The sequence below is a fragment of the Haliotis rubra genome, unplaced genomic scaffold (assembly GCF_003918875.1).
Source record: "Haliotis rubra isolate DU_JTF1 unplaced genomic scaffold, ASM391887v1 Scf37, whole genome shotgun sequence".
Classification (NCBI taxonomy): domain Eukaryota; kingdom Metazoa; phylum Mollusca; class Gastropoda; order Lepetellida; family Haliotidae; genus Haliotis; species Haliotis rubra.
The window spans coordinates 584,036-606,897 of NW_025767046.1; the positions used below are offsets into that span (position 1 = coordinate 584,036).

The 22,862-nt window shown below is 39.0% G+C and overlaps 1 protein-coding gene across 1 annotated transcript in view; it reads left to right on the plus strand.

Moving 5' to 3' along the window:
- LOC124285799 (contactin-associated protein-like 2) overlaps positions 1-22,862 on the plus strand; it is a 138,639-nt gene that overhangs the window by 81,898 nt on the left and 33,879 nt on the right. The window contains 1 exon segment of the mRNA XM_046722066.1: positions 4,510-4,664. Coding sequence (XP_046578022.1) covers positions 4,510-4,664 — 155 coding nt within the window.

The following is a 22,862-nucleotide window of genomic DNA, read 5'->3' on the forward strand; positions in this document are numbered from 1 at the left end:
GTTATCCTTGCATGAAATTGGTGACTGCAAAATTAGCGATCACCATTCTAAAAAGCACTGGTTTGCTCTCACATACTTTGTTGGTTCAAGGCAGGCCGAACCGCAATATATCCAGCTTAAACATAAGCTTTAAGCCATTGAATGATAGAAGATAATGGCATATATATGTTAGACAAACACTATACGATGGTGCTATGATTTGCCTTTTTATTCAGTCAGCTGGCAAATTCTTTGTCAAGCCTGGTTCATGATTCTGAATTAATATAAATTCCTGAGTATATTCTCTGTGGATTGAGTCTGTTTATATTGTATCATGAAATACTTGCACACATTATGATGAAAGCTATTTGCATGAATACTTAAATTAACATGCTCATGAATTTATTCTATTGATCTTAACAATCATTTTTGTTTATGTAATGGAATATTTGATTTTTAAAAATAATGTTAAGGTCACTGCATGTTTTCTGCAAGATGGATGCATATTTCCAAGCAGGTCAGGTAGATTAAACAAAGTAAACAAGAATATATGAATATCTAGACTTTCAAATATTTGTATTGTTCCTGGACGTCTGGTGCAACTGGTACCTGTATTTTCTCACCAAGGGTGACAGTTTGGAGAATTCTGTAGATTTGGAATTTGCTTGAATGGTTGATGAGACAGGTGGCCCAGTGGATTAAGATGACACAGCTTGCTGTACATATACTGGACAAAATAAGTTAGGGATATTGGTATTTTTATGACTGATATTTTATCAGTGTGTCAATGAATAAATAGATCATTATTCATAATTTCAAAATTTTCATATATCCCTAACTATTTTTGTCCAGTATAGTTTAACCCTGGGGCAACATAGAATGACTGTGGATTTGAATCCAGTGGTGCCCAGTTATGTTGCTAGGTTTTTCAGCATCATAGCCATGTCCATCAAGGTCGTAAACTTCTGAAACCCAGGTAGGCTACTTGCTAAAGATGCTGCAGTTCGCTGTACAGAGCTGTGGCCCTTTGACAGCACAGAATGAATGTGGGTTCGAGTCCCGATTCCCCGAGTATGTTTCAGGGACATGTCCATGCATCAGTCCTTGAATAGTTTGATCAGCTAGGTTCTGGTAGTTCCATAATTATTCAGCTAAAATAGTTTTCAACTCTGGGTTGCAAGTAGGGTTGGGTAGGTAGCCCAACAGGTTGTGCATTTGCTGCACATGAGACAGGTTTGAATCTTTACATTGGTGTGTGCAATCTCCATTCAACCCAACTAGAATGCCACATACTGACTCCCTTCATTGAATGCCACCAATCAGAAAGTACCCTGGGCCTAGATTTTCGAAGCTCTGTTAGCGCTAAGATAGTCATAAGTTATTGTTAATGTATGGCACTTACAACTATCTTAGCGCTAAGAGAGCTTCGAAAATATAGGCCCAGAAGATTAATTATCTGCCAATGATGATGGAAACTGATCGACTAAAATTAACCCGAACAATCCAGATATGTTTTCAGAAACATCCCAGTGATTTACTCTAGTGGGAAATATGCTCTCCTTTGAAAGATTCTGTCCATTGAGCTCATATGAGCCATATTCTTCTATCCTTCAGAGAACAAATACATGTCAGTTGAGTCAATATTAAGTATAGTCTAGTTGTTCCTTCCCTAATTATATCACTCAATTTTTGCTTGGGATATTCTGAGTTTCCAGATGGGGAATAAATCTGACTGGATGTTTGAGAATGCGATTATGCGATTAGGATGCAATCCAGGCTGGATGTGATGCTTCATTTTAGCACTATTACACAAAATGTAGCATGGGATCCTGCAAAGTTTTGGAGGATTTTCACAGCATCACAATAGGTCTCACACAGCAGATGTTGGAGACACAGAATGGGCGGAACTTAATCTTTGTTCCCCAAAGACTTCTGTTGTCTTCTCTTACCAAGATGAAGACAAAATTACTTGTCTCAGATTCATGATTTGAAACTACTACTCAACTTTTGATAAGGCTACTGTACTACCTCCCATTCAATCAAGTCACAAGACAACAATGTATGAAATGTGTACTTGTGTTCACTGAGAAATGAACCTTAACATGTGTCAGTTCCAGCCCAAATCATGTCCTATTTGTATGACAATGCATCCAAACAACCAATCAGATTTTTCCCCACCTGGACAAATATCCCTATAAAATGTTGAGTAGAATAATTATATTTACCTACCCCTCATGGAAGGCCAGCAAGGCAATATCCATGATTACCAGGGATGGTGTACAAATTTCCCCACACGTATGATTTTATTTTCCCCCCCGAGGGTAATGGATTATTTCTCTAATCTTTATTCAACAGTTCTTACTGAGCAGGATCGTGTCTGTGATTCCTTGGGGATCACGTACATGCTTCCTTCCCGATTCTGGTGTTCAGGGATTGTTCCTAGTTGGTTTCATCTCTAGATGGGGAGGAGGGTTTTTGTACGAGGCTGGGATGCAGTTTTACGTTTCATGTTTTGGTACAGTGAAGACAGAGTTGACATAGATTTAAACTTCTTTTTCTTTCGGTGCGAAACTTTGATGCATATGCATGTATTGGTACTTTTATCCTACCAGGGATATTATGGATTTCAACGGGTTTATTCGTTCAAAGTGTGGGGCGGTGAGGTAGCCTAGTGGTTAAAGCGTTGGCTCGTCACGCCGAAGGCCCGGGTTCGATTCCCCACATGGGTACTATTTTTGAAGCCCATTTCTGGTGTCCCACGCCGTGATATTGCTGGAATATTGCTAAAACTGGCGTAAAACCATACTCAGTCAGTCGTTCAAAGTGATAGATGCAGAAGCTCTTACCTTGGCAATCAGGTGATGTTAATTGCTAGATATTGGCATCTGTATAGAAATCTGTATTTTCACTCTGAAAGAAAGAAGTTAATGAGTTGAAATCTTTAAGTCTACTATCGTTTACTTGATAAAGGTATTAGCATATGTGTCGAAATGTTGCACTGAAAGAATTAATCAGTTGAAATCTGTTCGTCAACCCAATCTTCTCAGCTTGTAACATGTCACACAAACATGTTACTGATACAGACAGTGTTTGTTCATGTGGAGTATGTTTCTGCATGTGCGGATTGTTACTTCCTGTATTGCTGTGATCATCTCGTACAGTAACGTGATTGTTTGTCACTTTGGATTGTTTAATTATGTGAAAATGCTGATTATGCAAGCTGTGGTGATTAACTTTAAACATCAATAAATTTTTATGACTTTCAATTATGATTATGAAACAGCATCTCAAAAACATTATTTCACATGTCACAGTTGAAATAGTATGTATGTTACCTGAAATCAATATGTTGAAAAGTTTATCTCGAAGAACCTGATTTTTGTTGAGAGTACCTTAATAGAAATGGTACATACAATAATAGCTTCATTTAGATCTTCACATATTGGAGAAGAGTTTTCAGCTTTGACCTTTCAGAGATATTTTGAACAAGAACAAGATGTAAGTTGATAATATGACATTTACAGAGTAATTTTTCAACATGCAGGTCTTCTGTCGCTATATTTACAGATGTCACCTCCATTTCTCTTGAAAATATCTGAGATGGCAATAAGTGCTTTGGTTTGTGTTGAAGAGCAATAATACTGATTTTTGTAAATGTTCTTTAGGGATGTTCCTGTCAATGATTTATATAATTGAAAATAGGTTGGTCGGAACATTACTGAACATGTGATCAGTAAATATTCTATTTAAAAAATATTTATTTCTGTAAAGTATGTTTGCAAATTTACAATGTAATTCTAAGTTTTGTTGATTTATTGGGAATTTTTCTTCATTCCCTCAACGGATGGTTTTGGCCTCATCTTTTAAGAATGATTCAGATCAACGTCTTACTTCATTTCACTTTGTAGACACTTAGGGTTGGTAAACATAAAGTATTGTGTCGTATTGTATGCATAATGTCAATAGTCTTCCTTTTTCCTTGAAAAAGGGTGATATATATTTTGATTTATCATTCTCAACAGAAAGAAATTGACATATGGAAAACAGCGCAATGTTGAGAATGTGGTAGATGCAAGGGCAATATAATATATTTCTGCACTATTTTACATTTCTATTCTCTGGAATAGATCTTTCTTCATTTTAGCTTGACAGAACATGCCATTAATGTTTCTTGTTAAATCTTATCTGTTTTCAGGAAGTCAGTCTGCTACAATACTTTCAAGTTTTGCCTTTAAATATATCCTGAATACACCATAAATTTCCTCTATTTTTTCCTATCAGATCAACATCAAGAAGAATGTTTCCAGGGGTTTTTTTTCGAGGGGAATGTACCTACAACATGCAAGTCAGATACAAGTGTTTCTGTAGGGACAGCATGTTCAACCTACTCAGAATACACTAAATAAAAATGGATGTCAAAGAAACAGGTATAAAAAAGGACATCTTCTGCACAAAGAAACCAATTCCCTCGAACCGTGCCAGGTTTTATTTCCCTGTACGATGTGTGCATGCAGTGTTTTGCTGTTTCAGGTGGCACAACGTGACAATCAGCCATTCCAAGCGAGATGTGGAGGTGTATCTGGATGGGGAAAGACATCACAAGCTCATCAACGGAAGCCAGTATTTCATGACACTCGATCCTAAGGTCTACTTTGGAGGTGGACACAACTTCGTGGAAACCAGAGGTAAATTTAATTTTGAATTGAAAGTGGTTTTAAGTTGCAGGAGAGGATGAAACACACTGTAAGTATTTTCAAATGAGTGTTCTTTTTATGGTGTGGTGGTGTGTGGTCCTGTGCGTAGAGCTCAGGTTACAAATCAGTTGAAGTTAAGCAACGTTGGGCACGGAGTCCTTGGATGGGTGACCGTGTGTAACAGCTTGACTCCTGAGAGTGTCTGACCGCCTCCGTGGTGTAGTGGTTAGAGCGTCGGCCCGGAGAGTGGAAGGTCGTGGGTTCGATCCCCGACCGTGTCATACCAAAAGACGTTAAAATATGGTACTTGTTGGTCCCTGCCTGGCGTTCGGCATTAATGGGTACAACAAGGACTGGTCGGCTCGGAGTCAGTATAATATGTCTGAGTGGGGTATTCATGCTTCACTGCGGCATGGTATCTCAGTGGGCTAGCACTATAAAACCAGCTTAAGTCTGGGCTAGTACAAGCAGCCGCACATACACATACACACGCATGCACGTTGTCATATGAGCGAAATATTATCAAGCACGACGTTAAACCCAATTTCACCTCACCTCACCTCACCTCACCTCACCTGAGAGTGTATAGGATTTCAATCCTGTCCCACCTACGAAGCACACGGGATACATGTGATCTCACCTTAAGCAAGTGAGTTTGTTCATAATTGCTTCTGTTCACCCAGCAGAAAATGGGTACCCGGTGAAATAAGTCGTGAGACTATTAACCTCCTAGCAGCTTGGGTTATCCGGGTTATCCGGGGTAATAATGATCAGATTGTGCGCTTTGAGCAGGATATCTAGCCTGGAAAGGGCGTGTTATAAATATTCTCATTATTTATCTCTTTATTGTCGTCATCATAGACTGAAAAGGGTATTATGTGGATAAAAGTGACTGTGTGAAGTTAATTGTCGATTGTGGCTCATGCTATTGACGACTGGTTTATTGCTCAGACTAGGTTACACACAGGCAGCTACAGTAATGTGGTTGAATTGATGACGAACTTAAAATATCATTAGGGAAGATGGGGTAGCCTAGTGGTTAAAGCGTTTGCTCGTCACACCGAAGCCCCGTGTTCAATACCCCACATGGGTACAATGTGTGAAACCCATTCTGGTGCCTCTCGCCATGATATTGCTAGAATGTTGCTAAAAGCAGCGTAAAACTAAACTCCCTCACTAAAATATCATTCTCTCACGCAAGGTCATGAATAACACGTGCTTGTTTAAAGAATATTTAAAGACAGATTACTTTGAAAGATTGGGCTAAACTGTAGATTGTTCGGGCAAAATGTTGTCTTTTTTGTTGATTGTAGACCATTCTATTGCAGTGGATTGTTACTTGTACAACCTACCTGTGAAGATCATGGTTAGAATTGGTGTCCAGCAACACGTGCTTGTCATAAGAGGCGACTAACAGGCTTGCTGACTTAGTTGACTCATAACATCATATCCAAATTGTGTGGGTCGATGCTCATGCTGTTGATCATTGGATCGTCTGGTCCAGATTTACCCGTGAAGGTCCGGTTAGAATGAACCTTCAGTAACCCATGCTTGTTGTTAGAGGCGACTAACGGGATCGGGTTTTCAAGCAATCTTTCACTCAAAAAAAGATCCTCACAATAATTATTGAAAATTCTTTCTTTGAAATGAACAAGCAAGCAAGACTTTTTAACCCAGCAGGTCAAAGAGAGCACTGTCATGGTCTATCATGGTCTTGTTTTGTTGTGGATGAAATTAGCTTCTCATTCCTACACGTGAAATAACCACCAGCGACAGCATTCTGAAGTAGTGGAGCTGTCAATCAATACAGGAAATGGATTATACCTTACTACATGAAGGAAGAGCAGTACTTGCAAAGAACCAGTTTGTATTGAATTCATGTCGGGAGGAGTATCAAAGTTTTGATTGATTAAGTTCAAAGGATGTGCAATGGTGTTTTGTGTGAAGTCTCAAAATGGAGGATGTTTTGTGAGAAATCTTTAAATGGAGGCCATTTTGGAGACACTAGAGTGATTGAACTTTACTACTGCATGTCTGAATCGTGCTAATAGTTATGGATGATCTTATCCTTCCAGCAATTCTTTACACTCATAACTGATGTGTGTTCTAAGTGCATGTATCATTTGAACAATGCGAAAATGAAATATATTTTTCAGTTGATTGTGGAACGAGAATGTAATGACGTGAGTGTCATTAATAACTCATTTGGCAAGATTTCCTTTCTTTTTCCAACTTTCATGATATCAAAGAGAACAGGGAATTAATTGTTTCAATTTGGCGAGGGAAGGTGACTTTAGTGTTCTATTCATGTAATGCATTATACTCTGAAACTGTGAAGTCCTTGCAACCAGGAAATAATGTGAATTAGGCCCAGGTTACAATTAGACTTTTGAAATCGTTAAAGAAGGTTCATGCTTGGAATTTAAATCTTCTGTTGATGTTGGATTGTGAGGGTTTGTGTGATTCCAATTGCCAATATGAGCAAGTATTTTAGTAAAATGAAGGTACATGTATTTGATTTGGGGTTGGATGGGGTGGATTTGTATTTGTGGGGTGGTTGTATCATGGTCCGTCACTGGATCAAAGCATTAGAGTTCTGAGCCCTGTGCCACAAAGCTTTGATTGTTTTGTAGCTGGTTGGTTAAGGTGTTTGCTTGTCATACAGGGTTCAGTTCTCCACATGGTACATTGTGTGAAGCCTATATCTGGTGTCCCCTCTGTGATATTGCTAAAAGTAGCAAAAATCCTTACTCAGTCACTCCACAAAGCATTTGCAGAGCTGAGGTGATCGTAAATCGGCACTAAAGTATGCAAGTTACGATCACCTACGACTACTTTGTGGAAGGAGGCCCAGGGCAGACGGCAATTCATTTGCGAACATAAAGGCTCATCATCTTAGATGAAAGGAGAACCAGTTTCAGATAAATATTTTCTCCTTCATGTTGTAGGTATTTTACCTGATAGTCCATGTCACAGTTAGTTTTGGTGAAATGTTAGGAAAGAAAAATGCCAAATAACTTATATTGGTATGAGCGAACATAAAGGTTCATCATCTTAAATGAGTGGGGACCAAGTTTCAGATACAATTTTCTACTTCATGTTGTAGCCATTTCACCTGATAGTCCGTGTCACAGTTAGCCATAGTTTTGGTGAATGTTTAGAAAAATGCCAAATAACTTATACCACTGCTGGTGGTTTAACGTTTGCCCAGCCACCAAGTTGTCTTTGTCTTTGGGTGTGTGGCTGGTCGGTGTAGTCCAGACAATCGTCCTGACAATCACATTTGATTGGTCAAACTGTTGACCACTGAATGCACTGGTCAAGAGGCATTGTGCAGGAAGTTATAAATTGTTTTAATTATAGATGAAAACACTCGTTAGTCCCTACAGCTTGGGGAAGACTGGTCCCTTCATGGAGAGAAGTGGTTCTCTTTTGATATTCTGGTGTGTCCTTAATCAGCCATTTGTTACTGGATGTGGATGAGAATCTCATTGCAAATGGACATTTGTGCGGCAGTGGGGACGCTCATGATTCAAGGATGGGGATCTTGATTTGCTCATCAATTTACACAAACTTACTGCAGGTTTAGAAAAGAGCATTCTTATTGTGCAAATGAAAGGCCCAATTATTTAGACGTAATTAAGACACGATGAAAGGAAGTAATTTTTGAAAGTTTTCCGAGGTATATCATTATAAAGAGCTGTTCCTGAAATGAGTTAGTTTCTGCGTCTGCTGGTGATGATTAAATATATTTATTAGACATTGGGACTCTGATTATTTGGTGAATCCATGAAGGTGCCTATGTCTGTTATATATGAACTGAAATGGTCTTTCATCTTAACCTGCACCATCTTTGAAGCGTTGATATTCCAGGGGAATTATAGGTTCGAATATGTCCCTAGCAATCTATACTTCTTGTAAGAGGCAACTAACTCGATCGTCCTGGCGATTTAGCTGATTGCATATCTTCATATTTCAATGGCAATGGGACATTTCTCATATCAGCCACTTGCTTGTCTGGTCCTGGGTGCCATTTTACAGATCAATCTTAGAGCTAAGGTCATCGTAACTTGCAGTGTTATGGTTGTACAACGGCACCCTGGTTCAATTATTTACTGCCCTGATGCACCTGGCATATAAACAGTCTGTTGAACTCTCCACCACTGGAACTTTCCTTAAATTTCCTTTCAATCAAACCCAGACTAATCAACTTCGCTGTGAGAAATACTCTGGGGCATAGCATTATAAAGAAGCATATGACTGAGAAATTTTAAAAAAAGATACAATAAATGCTTTTTTAATTTTCCATTTCAACATCTTGGTGATCATATTTTGATTTGATTGAGCAGAGTGGAACATAATTATAGAAGTGAATCGATTTTGATCAGCTATGCTGCATCTTTCATGTGCAAAATTTCAGAATTCATGTGAGCCTATTGCTCATTTATTGAAAATTGGGATGAGCTGTGTGTCCTTGTGACTTCCACAAAGTTTGGATGCTCTACTCCAAACAGTAATCACATTTTGATCCCAATTACCAAAAAAAGGCAAATTGAATTTCTCAAATTAGTTCCAGAACTTAGCCAGGCATGCATTAAGGGGTTGAAAATAACAATGCATAATTATTTGTTCCAGATGACATGCCCAAGAGTTAATTTATTCAGAGCCTTTGTGCTGTAACATTCTGGGCAAGATTTTTGGTGGTCATGAGCTTCCAATCACTCCCACGATAATGTAAATACATTAGGAGAAGGCTGGTTCATACCTAGGGGGTCGTTTGCAAAGAATATGGAACCTCTTCAGGGGACATGATATCAATTTATGACTAGCACAATGGAGGTTTGGCCCGACAATAACCGTTATCAGTTGGGAAGATGATCAATAGTTCATCTGTAGTCACTTTGCTGATGAAGTGTACATGGATGTTCATATAGACCTGGGTTTGATTACTGTGTGCTGACATGTTATTGATTACACGGGTTACTGAACTCTGTGGCTATTTGTGGCGACTTTTCTTGGAAGTGACTCGGACCAGGCCTCATTCTTTAAAGAGTTGTTAGTGCTACAGTTATAGTAGCTCTGATGCTACAGTTATGCTACAGTTATAGTAGCTCTGATGCTACAGTTATAGTAGCTCTGATGCTACAGTTATAGTAGCTCTGATGCTACAGTTATAGTAGCTCTGATGCTACAGTTATGGTAGCTCTGATGCTACAGTTATAGTAGCTCTGATGCTACATGTACAGTTATAGTAGCTCTGATGCTACAGTTATGCTACAGTTATGGTAGCTCTGATGCTACAGTTATAGTAGCTCTGATGCTACAGTTATAGTAGCTCTGATGCTACAGTTATAGTAGCTCTGATGCTAGTTATGGTAGCTCTGATGCTACAGTTATGGTAGCTCTGATGCTACAGTTATAGTAGCTCTGATGCTACAGTTATAGTAGCTCTGATGTTATAGTAGCTCTGATGTTACAGTTATAGTAGCTCTGATGCTACAGTTATAGTAGCTCTGATGCTACAGTTATAGTAGCTCTGATGCTACAGTTATAGTAGCTCTGATGCTAGAGATAGTAGCTCTGATGCTACAGTTATAGTAGCTCTGATGCTACAGTTATAGTAGCTCTGATGCTACAGTTATAGTAGCTCTGATGCTACAGTTATAGTAGCTCTGATGCTACAGTTATAGTAGCTCTGATGCTACAGTTATAGTAGCTCTGATGCTACAGTTATAGTAGCTCTGATGCTTTAATGTAGAGTTACTACGCTCATATACATGTGAAAGTCCGGGTTAGGATGAATCTTCAGTAACCCATGCTTGTCGTAAGAGGCAACTAATGGGATCAGGTGGTCAGGCTCGCTGGCTTGGTTGACACATGTCATCGGTTCCCAATTGCTCAGATAGATGCTCCTGCTGTTGATCACTGGATTGTGTGGTCCAGACTCGATTATTTACACTGCCGCCATATAGCTGGAATATTGCTGAGTGTGGCGTAAAACTAAACTCTCACTCACTACTACACCCATATAGTTTGCTTTCTGAAATTGATTACTGTGTGCTGACATTCATCTTCCCATCCATTTACCCACTCACTCACTTCTCAACCAACCCACCCATCAACCAACCCACCCATCGACCATCACCATCACAATCACCATAGAAACATTTATATAGTGCTAAAATCAGATAAGCACTGCTCTAAAGTGCATCTATACAGTGGGATTCAGTAGGCTTGGCTGAACAGATGTGTTTTTAGTCTGGTTTTGAAGAGTGAGAGTTCTTGTGTGGCCCGTATGTTGAGTGGGAGTTTGTTCTATAGGAATGGTGCTGCTGATGCAAAGGACTGTTCACCGTAGGACTTGATTCTGGAGGTTGGTACAACAAGGAGATGGCTATCAGCTGACAGCAGACAGACTGGTATGAGCGCCCTAGCTGGCTGCTCCTCAAATGAGCTCTGACCCATCAACCAACCCATCAACCCACCCATGCACCCACTCATCAACCAACCCATCAACCCATCAACCCACCCACACATCCACACATCCACCCACCCACTCACTCACTCACTCACTCAGTATATAAATGCAATGATCTTGAATGCATTGCGTGGCCCCATCTCCCCTCACCTCTTTAAACCACAGCGTGAACCACAGCAGAGCTGTTACATCCCAACTGTTACTGTCTCCAGTGTCATGAAGGCCGAGGTCAGTCACAGCACCAAGGACAGTTACATACAGGATCCTATCTGACTGTACCATGATAAACTCAATTATGGTCAATTTCTGTAGCAACGTGTAATGAAACCTGTCTATAATCCTGATTGATTAAACCATATAAACAGACAGCGTTCAGCTGAGGCCTCCTGGTGAACAGGTTCCAGAGCAGCCGTGTCTGTGGACATCATCTAGGTCACTGTGGCCCTGAGATTCCAATAGACAGAGATTTATAGTCTGTGGAGTTATCTTCCAGTAAGAAGATGCCACACAGTGCTGATAGGCTGACACAAGGAGATGAAGTACGCTCGGTCTCTGTCATTCTGTGACATGTATGTAACTCAGAAGACACAGTGGGCTCAGTTTCTGATTTCAGTGTATACTCAGGGTCATAATTAAGGCAACTATCTGAGATCTGAAGACTGAACAGCTTTTGATCTTTGGGTTGATTTTAATCTGTTGGTCATAGATATTTGTAGCACAAGATGATATTAGATGTTGTTTAATTTTTCAAAGCATTGATACTTCTTTTGTATTAAGGGGCGGTGGGGTAACCTAGTGGTTAAAGCTTTTGCTCGTCATGATAAAGACCAGGGTTCTATTCCCCACATGGGTACAGTGTTTGAAGCCCATTTCTGGTGTCCCCCTGCCATGACAAGGCCCCAGCTGAATGCTGTCTGTGATATTGCTGGAATATTGTTATATGTAGCATAAAACTAAACTCACTCACACTCACTCCTTTGAATTAAAGTATGACAGAATTGTAGAATAAAAGTCATTTAAAGCTCATTTATTTCTCTTGTTACATGTATTTAGTTTTAACCTTTGTCATTTTGTTATCCCCAAAATGTACATCAACATCATTGGCTCTTTCTACTGATCTTTGCAAATTGGCTATATCCTGGTGCGATGACTAATCATGGCATTTGATCTTGTCACTGAATAGCAAATGAAGCATGTCTGTCTGATGGGAAATATGAGGTAGTTCATCAAGTAAAGAAAGAAGAGGACACATGTTCAGCCTTTGAAATTTGTGCTAGTCCACTAGCCTGAGGCTACTAAATTGTGCTGAGGGCAAGTAAAATTGATAACTAAATAGAATTGAAACTAAATGAAATGAAACTGTAAAAAGTACAAAAAATTCAAACATTTTGTCTGGACTCTGAGGACCAATGAAATTAGGTCTGGCCTAGTTTTAATATAGTCTTCTGAGCCTGCACATTGCCATTTTGTCTGCATTAAATTATGTCAGGAGTGATGTTGGAAGGGGGGTGACGCAGATAAACTTAACTAGCTTCAGACTGACTGAGTGACTGAGTTTGGTTTTACGCGGCTTTTAGCAATATTCCAGCAACATCACGGCGGGGGACACCAGAAATGGGCTTCACACATTGTACCCATGTGGGGATTCGAACCCGGGTCTTGGGCGTGACGAGCCAAAGCTTTAACCATTAGGCTACCCCACCGCCCTAACTAGCTTCAGACCAGCCTGGGGTACCTGGAACTCCCTTGGTCCAGGGATCCACACTTGGTCATACCAGGGACATTACATTGACATTACTTGTTGCAAGTGTATCTCAATGTAACTCAATATGTTTACTAAAGCAAACTGACCAGCAGAAGTCCTTGACATGACCATTCAAGTGCCTTGACCAGTCTCTTCTGAAGGTCATTCACAGGTCATAATCAGGGCAACACAATAAGGAATATTGTGGTCAGTAATAACGTGCCAGCTTTCACTTCAGCAAGACTTGAAACTAAGGCCACTAGAAACTGATTATCAGATTTTCATCCAAATTTCTCAGAAGGGTAGGCAAAGCGTTGTAAAGAATATTCTTTTAAATAATGGATCAAGGCATCTTTGTCACACACAAAGCATTATTACTTTGTAGGACTTCAAACATGGTGTAGTTTTTCCAGTAAAGAAGGAAAGAAACATGTTTCTTCATGATTTCATTGAGTTAGGAAACAAGATAATTGTTCTCACTAAGCACATGAAGCTATCTGATTAATAATGACTTCATCATGATTGTGTTATTATCCCCCGCAAAGCGTTTTGAAGGGGCGGGGTATTAAAATGGACTCCGTCCGTGCACATTTGTCTTTTCCGGAGCAGAACTCTAAAACGTTCAATATTTCTTCACCAAACTTGGCACATACATGGATCTGGTGGTGTACTGGTGCCTTATGGTAGTTTTGGAATTCTGAATTAAATATTTTTGGCATTTCCATGGCAACAAGTTCGACTTTGACTGAAATTGGTCGTAGTGCTCTTTTCCGGAGCAGAACTCTAAAACCGTTCACTACTTCATCACCAAACTTGGCACATAGATAGATCTGGTGGTGTACTGGTGCCTTTTGGTAGTTTTGGAATTCTGAATAAAATATTTTTGGCGTTTCCATGGCAACAAGTTCAACTTTTACTGAAATTGGTGGTAGTGCTCTTTTCCGGAGCAGAACTCTAAAACCGTTCAATATTTCTTCACCAAACTTGGCACATAGATAGATCTGGTGGTGTACTTGTGCCTTTTGGTAGTTTTGGAATTCTGAATTAAATATTTTTGGCGTTTCCATGGCAACAAGTTCAACTTTTACTGAAATTGTGGAAGTGCTCTTTTCCGGAGCTGAACTCTAGAACTGTTCACTATTTCTACACCAAACTTGGCACATAGATAGATCTGGTGGTGTACTGGTGCCTTTTGGTAGTTTTGGAATTCTGAATAAAATATTTTTGTCATTTCCATGAAATATTTTTGGCGTTTCCATGGCAACAAGTTCAACTTTTACTGAAATTGGTGATAGTGCTCCTTTCTGGAGCAGAACTTTCAAAACCTTTCAATACTCTCCTTCCACTTTTCTATATACACACCTAAATATTTGACATAATCATAACTCGTAGACATAATCATGAAGAGTATTTTGCCATTGCTGGGGATATTGATGACTTTGTCTTCTTGTTAAAATACAAATGATGCATTGTTGTTTGAAAGGACTACATACAGATATGCTTTTCCTGATCCCATTACTGAATAACAAATGAAGCATGACTGTTTGATAGGAAACATGGGTAAACATCAAGTAAAGAAAGAAGGGGACACTATGTTCAGATAAGACATGCTTACCCTTATCCTGAACAACCAGTATCACCACTAATTTTCAGTTTTCACCAGTTTTGCCTTTAGTACAAAGTGGAATCTGTTAAGACAAATACCTGAGACTGGTTTCTGTTGTAGACAAGTAGTAAAAGAAACACTAAGTTTAAATGAAAGAGTACAGGAAAGAACAGCATTTGGTTCATCAGTAGACACTGGGACAAGAATACAATCTTAGACACTATTTGGGACAAGAATACAATCTTAAACACTGTTTGGTACCAAAGCAGGCATGGATGAAAATATAACTCATTTTGGCCTAATGGCATCTGACCACAAAGTCACTGCTGTGAGCCGGCACACTCCACTGGACACAGGCGCTGTGTTCCAGGCTTAGTAACCATCATCACCTCCTTAATATCTGCTCATTAAGGCCGGTTATTGATCACAGCTTCTTGTAGACAAGGGGAGGATTTGTCAAAATCAGATGTTTATCGGATGGGTGCTTCCATTTTTGAAGTGTCAGAGAATGGGTTCAAAGGTTGGACATAATCAATCCTGTGCTTGTTGGGGCTTGGACTTGACCTTGACTTTATGACACAAGTGACTTGAAATGATGGATGAAGATTGTGAATATTATGTAGCTGAAGGTTTGGAAGCTGTTCATCTAAGTTTGTTTTTGAGGTGGACCCAGTTACACTTGGACTTCAGCAACCCTTGCTTGTCATAAGATTGGGTGGTCATGCTCGCTGACTTGGTTGATACATGTCATCGTATCGTAACTGTGTAGATAGATGCTCATGATGTCAATCACTGGATTGTCTGGTCCAGACTTGATTTTTTACAGAATACTATCATATAGTTAGAAAATTTCTCAATTTGTTGTAACAAAGGTGGAACAATGTGAAAACTTTCAATTACACCAACATGCGTAGTTCATTCTTGGAATACACCCATCAACCATAACGCCTGAGAACACTTTGCCTTTTCTTTCGGTTGCTTATCTGCCCATGTCTTGCCTCCTCTTGTCTTGGATCATGTCTTGTTGAACATTGCACGTTTGTTGAAAGTCATTCACATCTATTTATACTGGACAAAATAAGTTAGGGATATTGGTATTTTTATGATTGATATTTTATCAGTGTGTCAATGAATAAATGGATCATTATTCAAAATTTACATATATCCCTAACTATTTTTGTCCAGTATATTTGCTAATTCAGGCCAAATATAAGAAATGTTGTGGTTCCGATTACACCTCTTTAAAATTTAGGGTAGGTAAGTAGGAACCCTTTTCTTTTTTTAATACATTTTTATTTTAGAAGTAAAGTATGAACTAATAACACATTTATCAATGTGTAATTGTTTATTCAATCAAGTTTGCGGACATCATGTCGATTTTCTCTATCAGAATGACCAATGTCCATTGGTGCCAGGGAAAAAACAATGGTATCTGAAAGCTTATTTTATTCATATCTCTTAAAAATACTAGGGTCGGCACCAGAATTCGAGGGTCAGTCAGGTAATCGGAACCACAACATTTGGCCTCAGTTGTTCTGGTCATCATGAATGACTCTTGACAGCAATCAGCCATTCTGTTGAAGACCTTTCATGACTGATTAACTTAAATATTTGGCTTCCAACAATATCTGGCATGTAAATAGAATGCAAATTGATTTCTGACCAGTACTGTTATGTATCAGAAGTATCCCGTCAACATGAATATGCGAGAAAGTAGCCATCCCTGAGCTGTAATTACCTGTATAGAGTTGCAGCCCAAAGCCATGCCAAGTTCCAGTGGTTGTGGGATCAGCTTTCAGATAATAATAGTTTGTTGTCAGGATGATAGGATGCATGTTGGTTTCCCCAAAGCGATTAATGTCTGTGCAGGGGTGTGGAAAATCAATGTTTTAATAGTTGCGTGATGTGGCTGGACATCCACAAAAATTATCTTCAGTTGTCCATGGATAACCATAAAATTAAGTAGTTCTTTAATGAAATATTTGTAAAAAGTCCTAGTATAGCTTTGAAAAGTGACCGATTCCTTGTTCTGATATTTATGATGCTTTAGTACTCTGATTGGTTGATTAAAATACAAGGTAGATAACTGGGCTGCATGTAGTGAGAAGTTGACAAGTTGTACATGTTACTGGCTGATACAAAATGATAGTTTTTGTGTGATTATGGCCCATCAATAGATATATCATTATTTGTGGTGGGAAAAAACATTGCTATATATAAAACATCCATTGATGTAAAAACTGAAATGTTTGGTTGTAAACAGATGGATTTTGCTTCAAAAAGAACCTTGGTCACCCAAGCAGACACATTATTTGTTACTCCGTACAATATGGGTCTGAGGACGTGTTTTCACACTTCTGTAATGATCCAGGCTTTCTTCCCACAAACATCAACATGCATATAACTTAACTCAAGTTACTCACTCACCTCAGTATGGATGTTACCAAAGTTGCAGAACCACTTCAAAATATCTTGTTTGAGTGGCTTTTAGAAGTTGGTGTGGTGAACAAACGAGGAGAGTTCTATGGATATTGTTTAATATAACATGAGCAACGTTTCGGTGTAGCTACTAACACCATTATCAAGCAAATGATGATTACCAACGATGTTAGTAGCTTCACCGAAACGTCGCTCATGTTATATTAAAGAAGTTGTATATCCATAGAACTCTCCTTGTTTCTGTAAAATATTTAACAAAAATGGTCATGGCAGACGGTAACTTTAAGGTGGCATATCATGACAGAACTGAAATACTGTCAAGTCTGACTGAATCCAAGTCACTCTCTCTAAGACTTCCACATCTCAGATATATATGTTGCTGCTAGAATGTCTGTGTGGCTGTTGGTTTCTGTGGTACAGTGAGGTATGCCTGACTTCAAAAGGAGGCTGCACCTCGTCCATCAAGATGGCTTGCTGGAAAATGCTTTGAAGATGTTGAATGGAGTACGGAATCATCGAAACACTCCTTATTTGAATGATTTACCATTTGAGATACATATGATAATAAACATGGTGTAAAACATTGTATGACGAAGAAGCTTATTTCGTAAGCTTAGGCCAGACCAATTTTATTTTTTGTTTTACAGATTCACCTGTCACATTTCCCTGCTCAAAAAAATATTGGCCAAAAATGTAAACTCAAAAGAAAATCTTTTTAAGATTGCTTTTTACCCCATATACACTTCATTAACTGCCAAAAGTAAAATACTTTTAGAATTTAGAAGGAATATTACTTGGATTGGTGATTTTATTTTTATTTTCTTTCCCTCCTGCCTTTAGGTTTTCTGAGGATAAAAATCCGTAAAACAAGAAATAAAATTGGTCTGGCGTTATCATGGAATCAAAGGGATGATATGCTGTTGCAACAACCAGAGTTTTTAGTGTCATTTTGAAACTCTTATGATTTTGTGTTACAAGTCCCTAATGTGGCTACTTATGGTCCTGTGCACAGCACTTACATCACAAGTCATGTCAAGTTAAGCAATGTTGGTAATGAAGAGTAGTTGTATGGATGACCCTGTTCGTCAGTTTGACTTCTTAAAGGTTCTGAGGCCCTAGTCCCCCTTCTGAATTACATGTAGTAATGTCGAGTCTCCTTGGGTGCTCAAAACATGCTGCTCGTAGCTAGCAGTAGTACAACTGGGTACTAGTAGCATGAGATGGTAATATGGCGGTTAAGCTAGTGCCTGGAAAGGCAGTATGTACTCCCTAGGGAGTTGAGAATGAGAATCCATTGACCAGGTAATAAAGTTAATGCTTGCACATAGTGTATGAAGGCTGGGACAAAAGTACATACATAATTACTGCTGCTGCTGTTGTTACTGTTACTACTACTACTACTACTACTACTACTCGACTAGTCCAGACTTGATTGTTTACAGACTGATGCCATATAACTGGAATATTGCTGAGTGCAGCGTAAAACTACACTCACTCACTACTACTACTACTACTACTACTTCAGGCTCGCTGACTTGGTTGACACATGTCATCGGTTCCCAATTGTGCAGATCGATGCTCATGCTGTTGATCACTGGATTGTCTGGTCCAGACTCAATTATATTTACAGACCGTCGCCATATAGCTGGAATATTGCTATTCGTGCGGCGTAAAACTAAACTCACTATCTGACTCACTATTACTACTACTACTACTACTACTACTACTACTACTACTACTACTACTACTACTACTACTTTCAGCCATTGGAGTTCATGCTCCATTTCTAAGAGAAATATGAGATATATTGTTGAATTTGTGTCCAGCATTGGATGGGTGGTTATGCCGTTTGATGATAATGATGTATCATTTACTGTTTATAAGAACTTTGTTTGATCCAGCAGAATAAAGGTCATGTGATGTTCATGAGCGAATGTGAAATTGGCCGGACGTTTCACCAAGGGTCAGCAAGATAAACATTGCATTAAGTGAGAGCGGTTTAGAAGTGGAGTTTGATGAGCAGGATATGAGTGTTTGAAGATGATAACCTTGTGTATAGATTGTCTGTGTTAGACCTGATGTCAGTAGAGTCAGTGTTCCTGGATGGTTGGAGGTGATTCATGGAAGAAGGAAGTCCTGGATTTGTTGTTAGTTTTAGGCAATCAGTTTTTGGTTTTGTGGGTCACAAAAGGTCAGAATAGAATTGAAAGGATGGATGGATTGGTTGGGAGGAAGTGTGGGTGAGTGAGTTTTGTGCCGCTTTTAGCAATATTCCAGCAATATCACAGCAGGGGACACCAGAAATTGGCTTCACATATTGTACCCATGTAGAGAATCGAACCCGGATCTTCGGCTTGACGAGCGAAATGCTTTAACCACTAGGCTACCCCACCGCCCCAGAAGGAAGTGTGAGGCTGGGTAGGAGTGGTGACTCACTGAGGTTTGATGGGAGGAGATGGGATATGGTATGTCTGGTTAAGATGGGAAGGATATTGATTGTTATCTGTATACAGATATTGTTGCATATACATTTTCTCCATACACTAGTTGCCATCTCATCCATTGAAAAGATCGGAGCACAAATAAAAAACATGTCTGTAGCCACGTTACATAAATCCATAATCTAAACCATCTGCAACTACAACCACCTCCAGCTTCACCTCCTCAACCACAACGTGAAACGGAGTCATCACCAATGCCTGATCAAGACTTCACTGCAGTCAGCTACCACTAAGGCCAGACCAATTTTATTTCTTGTTTTACGGATCCGCCTGTCATATTTTTTAAAGAATAAGAAAAAAAAATATAAATTAATTTTCCCCGCTCAAAAAATAAAATCCTAATGTTTTTATTGGCCAAATATGTAAACTTGCAGAAAAAGTTTTTTTAGATTGTTTTTTGCCCCATATACACTTCATAAATTGCCCAAAGTAACATACTTTGAGTATTTAGAAGGAATATTACTTTCACTGGTGATTTAAAAAAAATTCCCTCCTGCCTTTAGGTTTTCTGAGGACAAAAATCCGTAAAACAAGAAATAAAATTGGTCTGGCCTAATGACAAAATAAAAGGAATGAGTGTAATATAAGTTGGGAATTAACCAAGACTTACTATATTAACGAGAGTCAGAACACAGAGGTTAATAAGAAACATGAGGACGTCAGTCGGCTGCAGCAGAGCAATGGACACATCAAACAGTCAGGAGCTGGGTGATGCACAATACAAGCAAGATGCTTGTCTCTTTAATGTCTATTCCCATACTTTCTGTGGCAAGGGCAGGATGCAGCTTGCTAAGTCTATCTGGATTGCTAATTGAACACAACGCCTAGGAGTTGAAAATATATGTGTAAGAATCATATGACAGTGTTTTAGTGATCTTGATAGACTAAAGCTTAGTCTCTGAATATATGTAATTCTGATGAAAAAACCCAAATAATTACTTTTAAATTGAAAAGAAGCCACAGTGAGATGGGAGATTCAGAACCTGGGGGAATCTAGACTTGCTTCCTTTAGACTTGAGCACTGCAGAAAGGGCAAGACTGAAGGGAAAATAATGCGGTTCATGGTCTGAGACAGACTATTATCTTGAGTGAGACAGTGAGTGAGTGAGTGAGTTTAGTTTTACGCTGCACTCAGCAATATTCCAGCTATATGGCAGCGGTCTGTAAATAATCGAGTTTGGACAAGACAATCCAGTGATCAACAGCATGAGCATCGATCTACGTAAGTGGGAACCGATGACCAGTGTCAACCAAGTCAGCCAGCCTGACCACCCAATCCAGTCTTACGATATGCATGGGTTACTGAAGATCAGTATTCTAACCTGGATCTTCACGGGTTTGATTGAGACAGTGTGAGAGACAGTTTTGTTGAAATTGGGCATCATCAATAAGTTTCAGTACGCTTTTTAATGTGTTACTGCTTATGTCAGTATCATGCTGTTTTCTATTTTCATGTTCATTTTTATTGTGTCTTGTGTTACTTGCAGAGTTCTTGACAAATTGTACTTTATACTCATGTCAGTGGATTTGGATTTCCTGTTTTGGTAGAGGTTTAGATTCATGCGTTGGATGATTGTGATGAAAGATGGTCTTAAATACATTTGAATATGTCACTCGTTCCTTTAGCAGTTGTTATATTTTTTGTGTTTGGATTGAATGCTTTAAAAATAGAAAGTGATCATTGAAAATACAATTGGTTGGTTGATTTGTTGTTTAACACCGCACTCAGCAATATCCCAGCTAAATGGCGGCTGTCTGTAAATAATCGAGCCTGGACCAGACAATCCAGTGATCAACAACATGAGCATGATCTACGCAATTGGGATACGATGACATGTGTCAACCAAGTCCGTGAGCCTGACCATCCAATCCCGTTAGTCACCTCTTACGACAAGAATGGGTTACTGAAGACCAATTCTAACCCGGATCTTCATGGGGTTTCAAAAATAGAAAGTGATGCTTTATTTAACATTAGGCTGAATCAGCTGACCCATGTGAGGATCTGGGTTAGTCTTCAGCAACTCAAGCTTATCGTAAGAATCAACTAATGGGATTGGAAGGTCAAACTTGCTGACATGGTTGATGGATGTCATCATGTCACAATTGTAGATCGATGCTCATTATGTCAATCACGGGACCGTCTGGTCCTGTATCAATTACTTACTGACTGCCTTCATTTATCTTGAATATTTCTGTATGTAAATAACAAAGAATCAGTCTAGTAGTTGACCAAAAAAAATTAATATTTAATCAGGTAAGAGGTCCAAAATTTTAGAACGTTTACAGTCATCTGTTTTTGAAAACAAAAAGCAAGGTATTGGCCAATCAGGTTTTGATAGTGGATCGTGTAGAGTCAGTTTTAAGGCCACCAAAATGTCATCTGCTCCTCCAGGGTATCACTGTCTGCAGCAGACGGCTGATAAAATCAGTATCGCTTTAGGGAATTACAGTGGTTTGACTCTAGGCTGGCAGCCGAAGTTATAGAAATATGCCCTCAAATGTGAGCACTCTCGCTGGTGTGGACCAGTTACGTGATAAGCTTGTGCAAATCCTGTAAGATAAATAAAGGTCAAATTGCCTTTGAACAAACATTTCCCATTAGATAAGATATGGTTATTGTCACAGAGATTCATAATTCTTTAGGGAATGGGAAATGTATCATTGTATTGGGACATTAGGGAATTCTAATGGAACAGGAATTGTGATCACAACTGATTATGGTGTATTGTCAGGAGAAGATGTAGATTGATCATAGTGCCATGTTATTCAAGATGGTCGGCTCTTTATTTTGTATTCCCATATTTTCTATGTCCAGGGCGGATGGTAGAATGCTATGTCTTTCTGGAATGCTAGTTGAATCCTACACCAAGGAATAGACAATATTTGGGGAATAAATTTATTTTAGACAGTATTTTAGTGATCTTGAGAGACAGATATTTTAGTTTAAAATGATCATCTTTAGTGAGCTTCCTATTTTCAACTTGTTACATAAAGTCTGTCTTTGTCCAAAGATGAAATCATTTCGAATTTTGTAAAGAAATAGTGACCATATATCATATATTTATGCCTATTTGAAGTCATTGTATATTATTGTCTTTCAATTTGGTAGTCCAGCCTTGAATGATCCTGAATTTGGTAGTCCAACCATGAAAGACCTTGAATTGGGTACTCCAGTCTTAAAAGACCTTGGATTTGATAGTCTGCCCTTTAATTTTCTTTGGCCGTAAATGTGTATGTCAAGTCCTGAAAAAGCCTTTGACTTGCGTAGTCCAGACTTACAAAGGCTGTGGCAATTCTAATACTTAGTATGAAATTGACACTGAAATATAGTACATGTATGGATGTCCTATCTAGTACATTTGAACAGACACTGGATTCTTTGAGCCATGGAAAAGGTGAGCCATGGAGTGAAGAGGCCTTC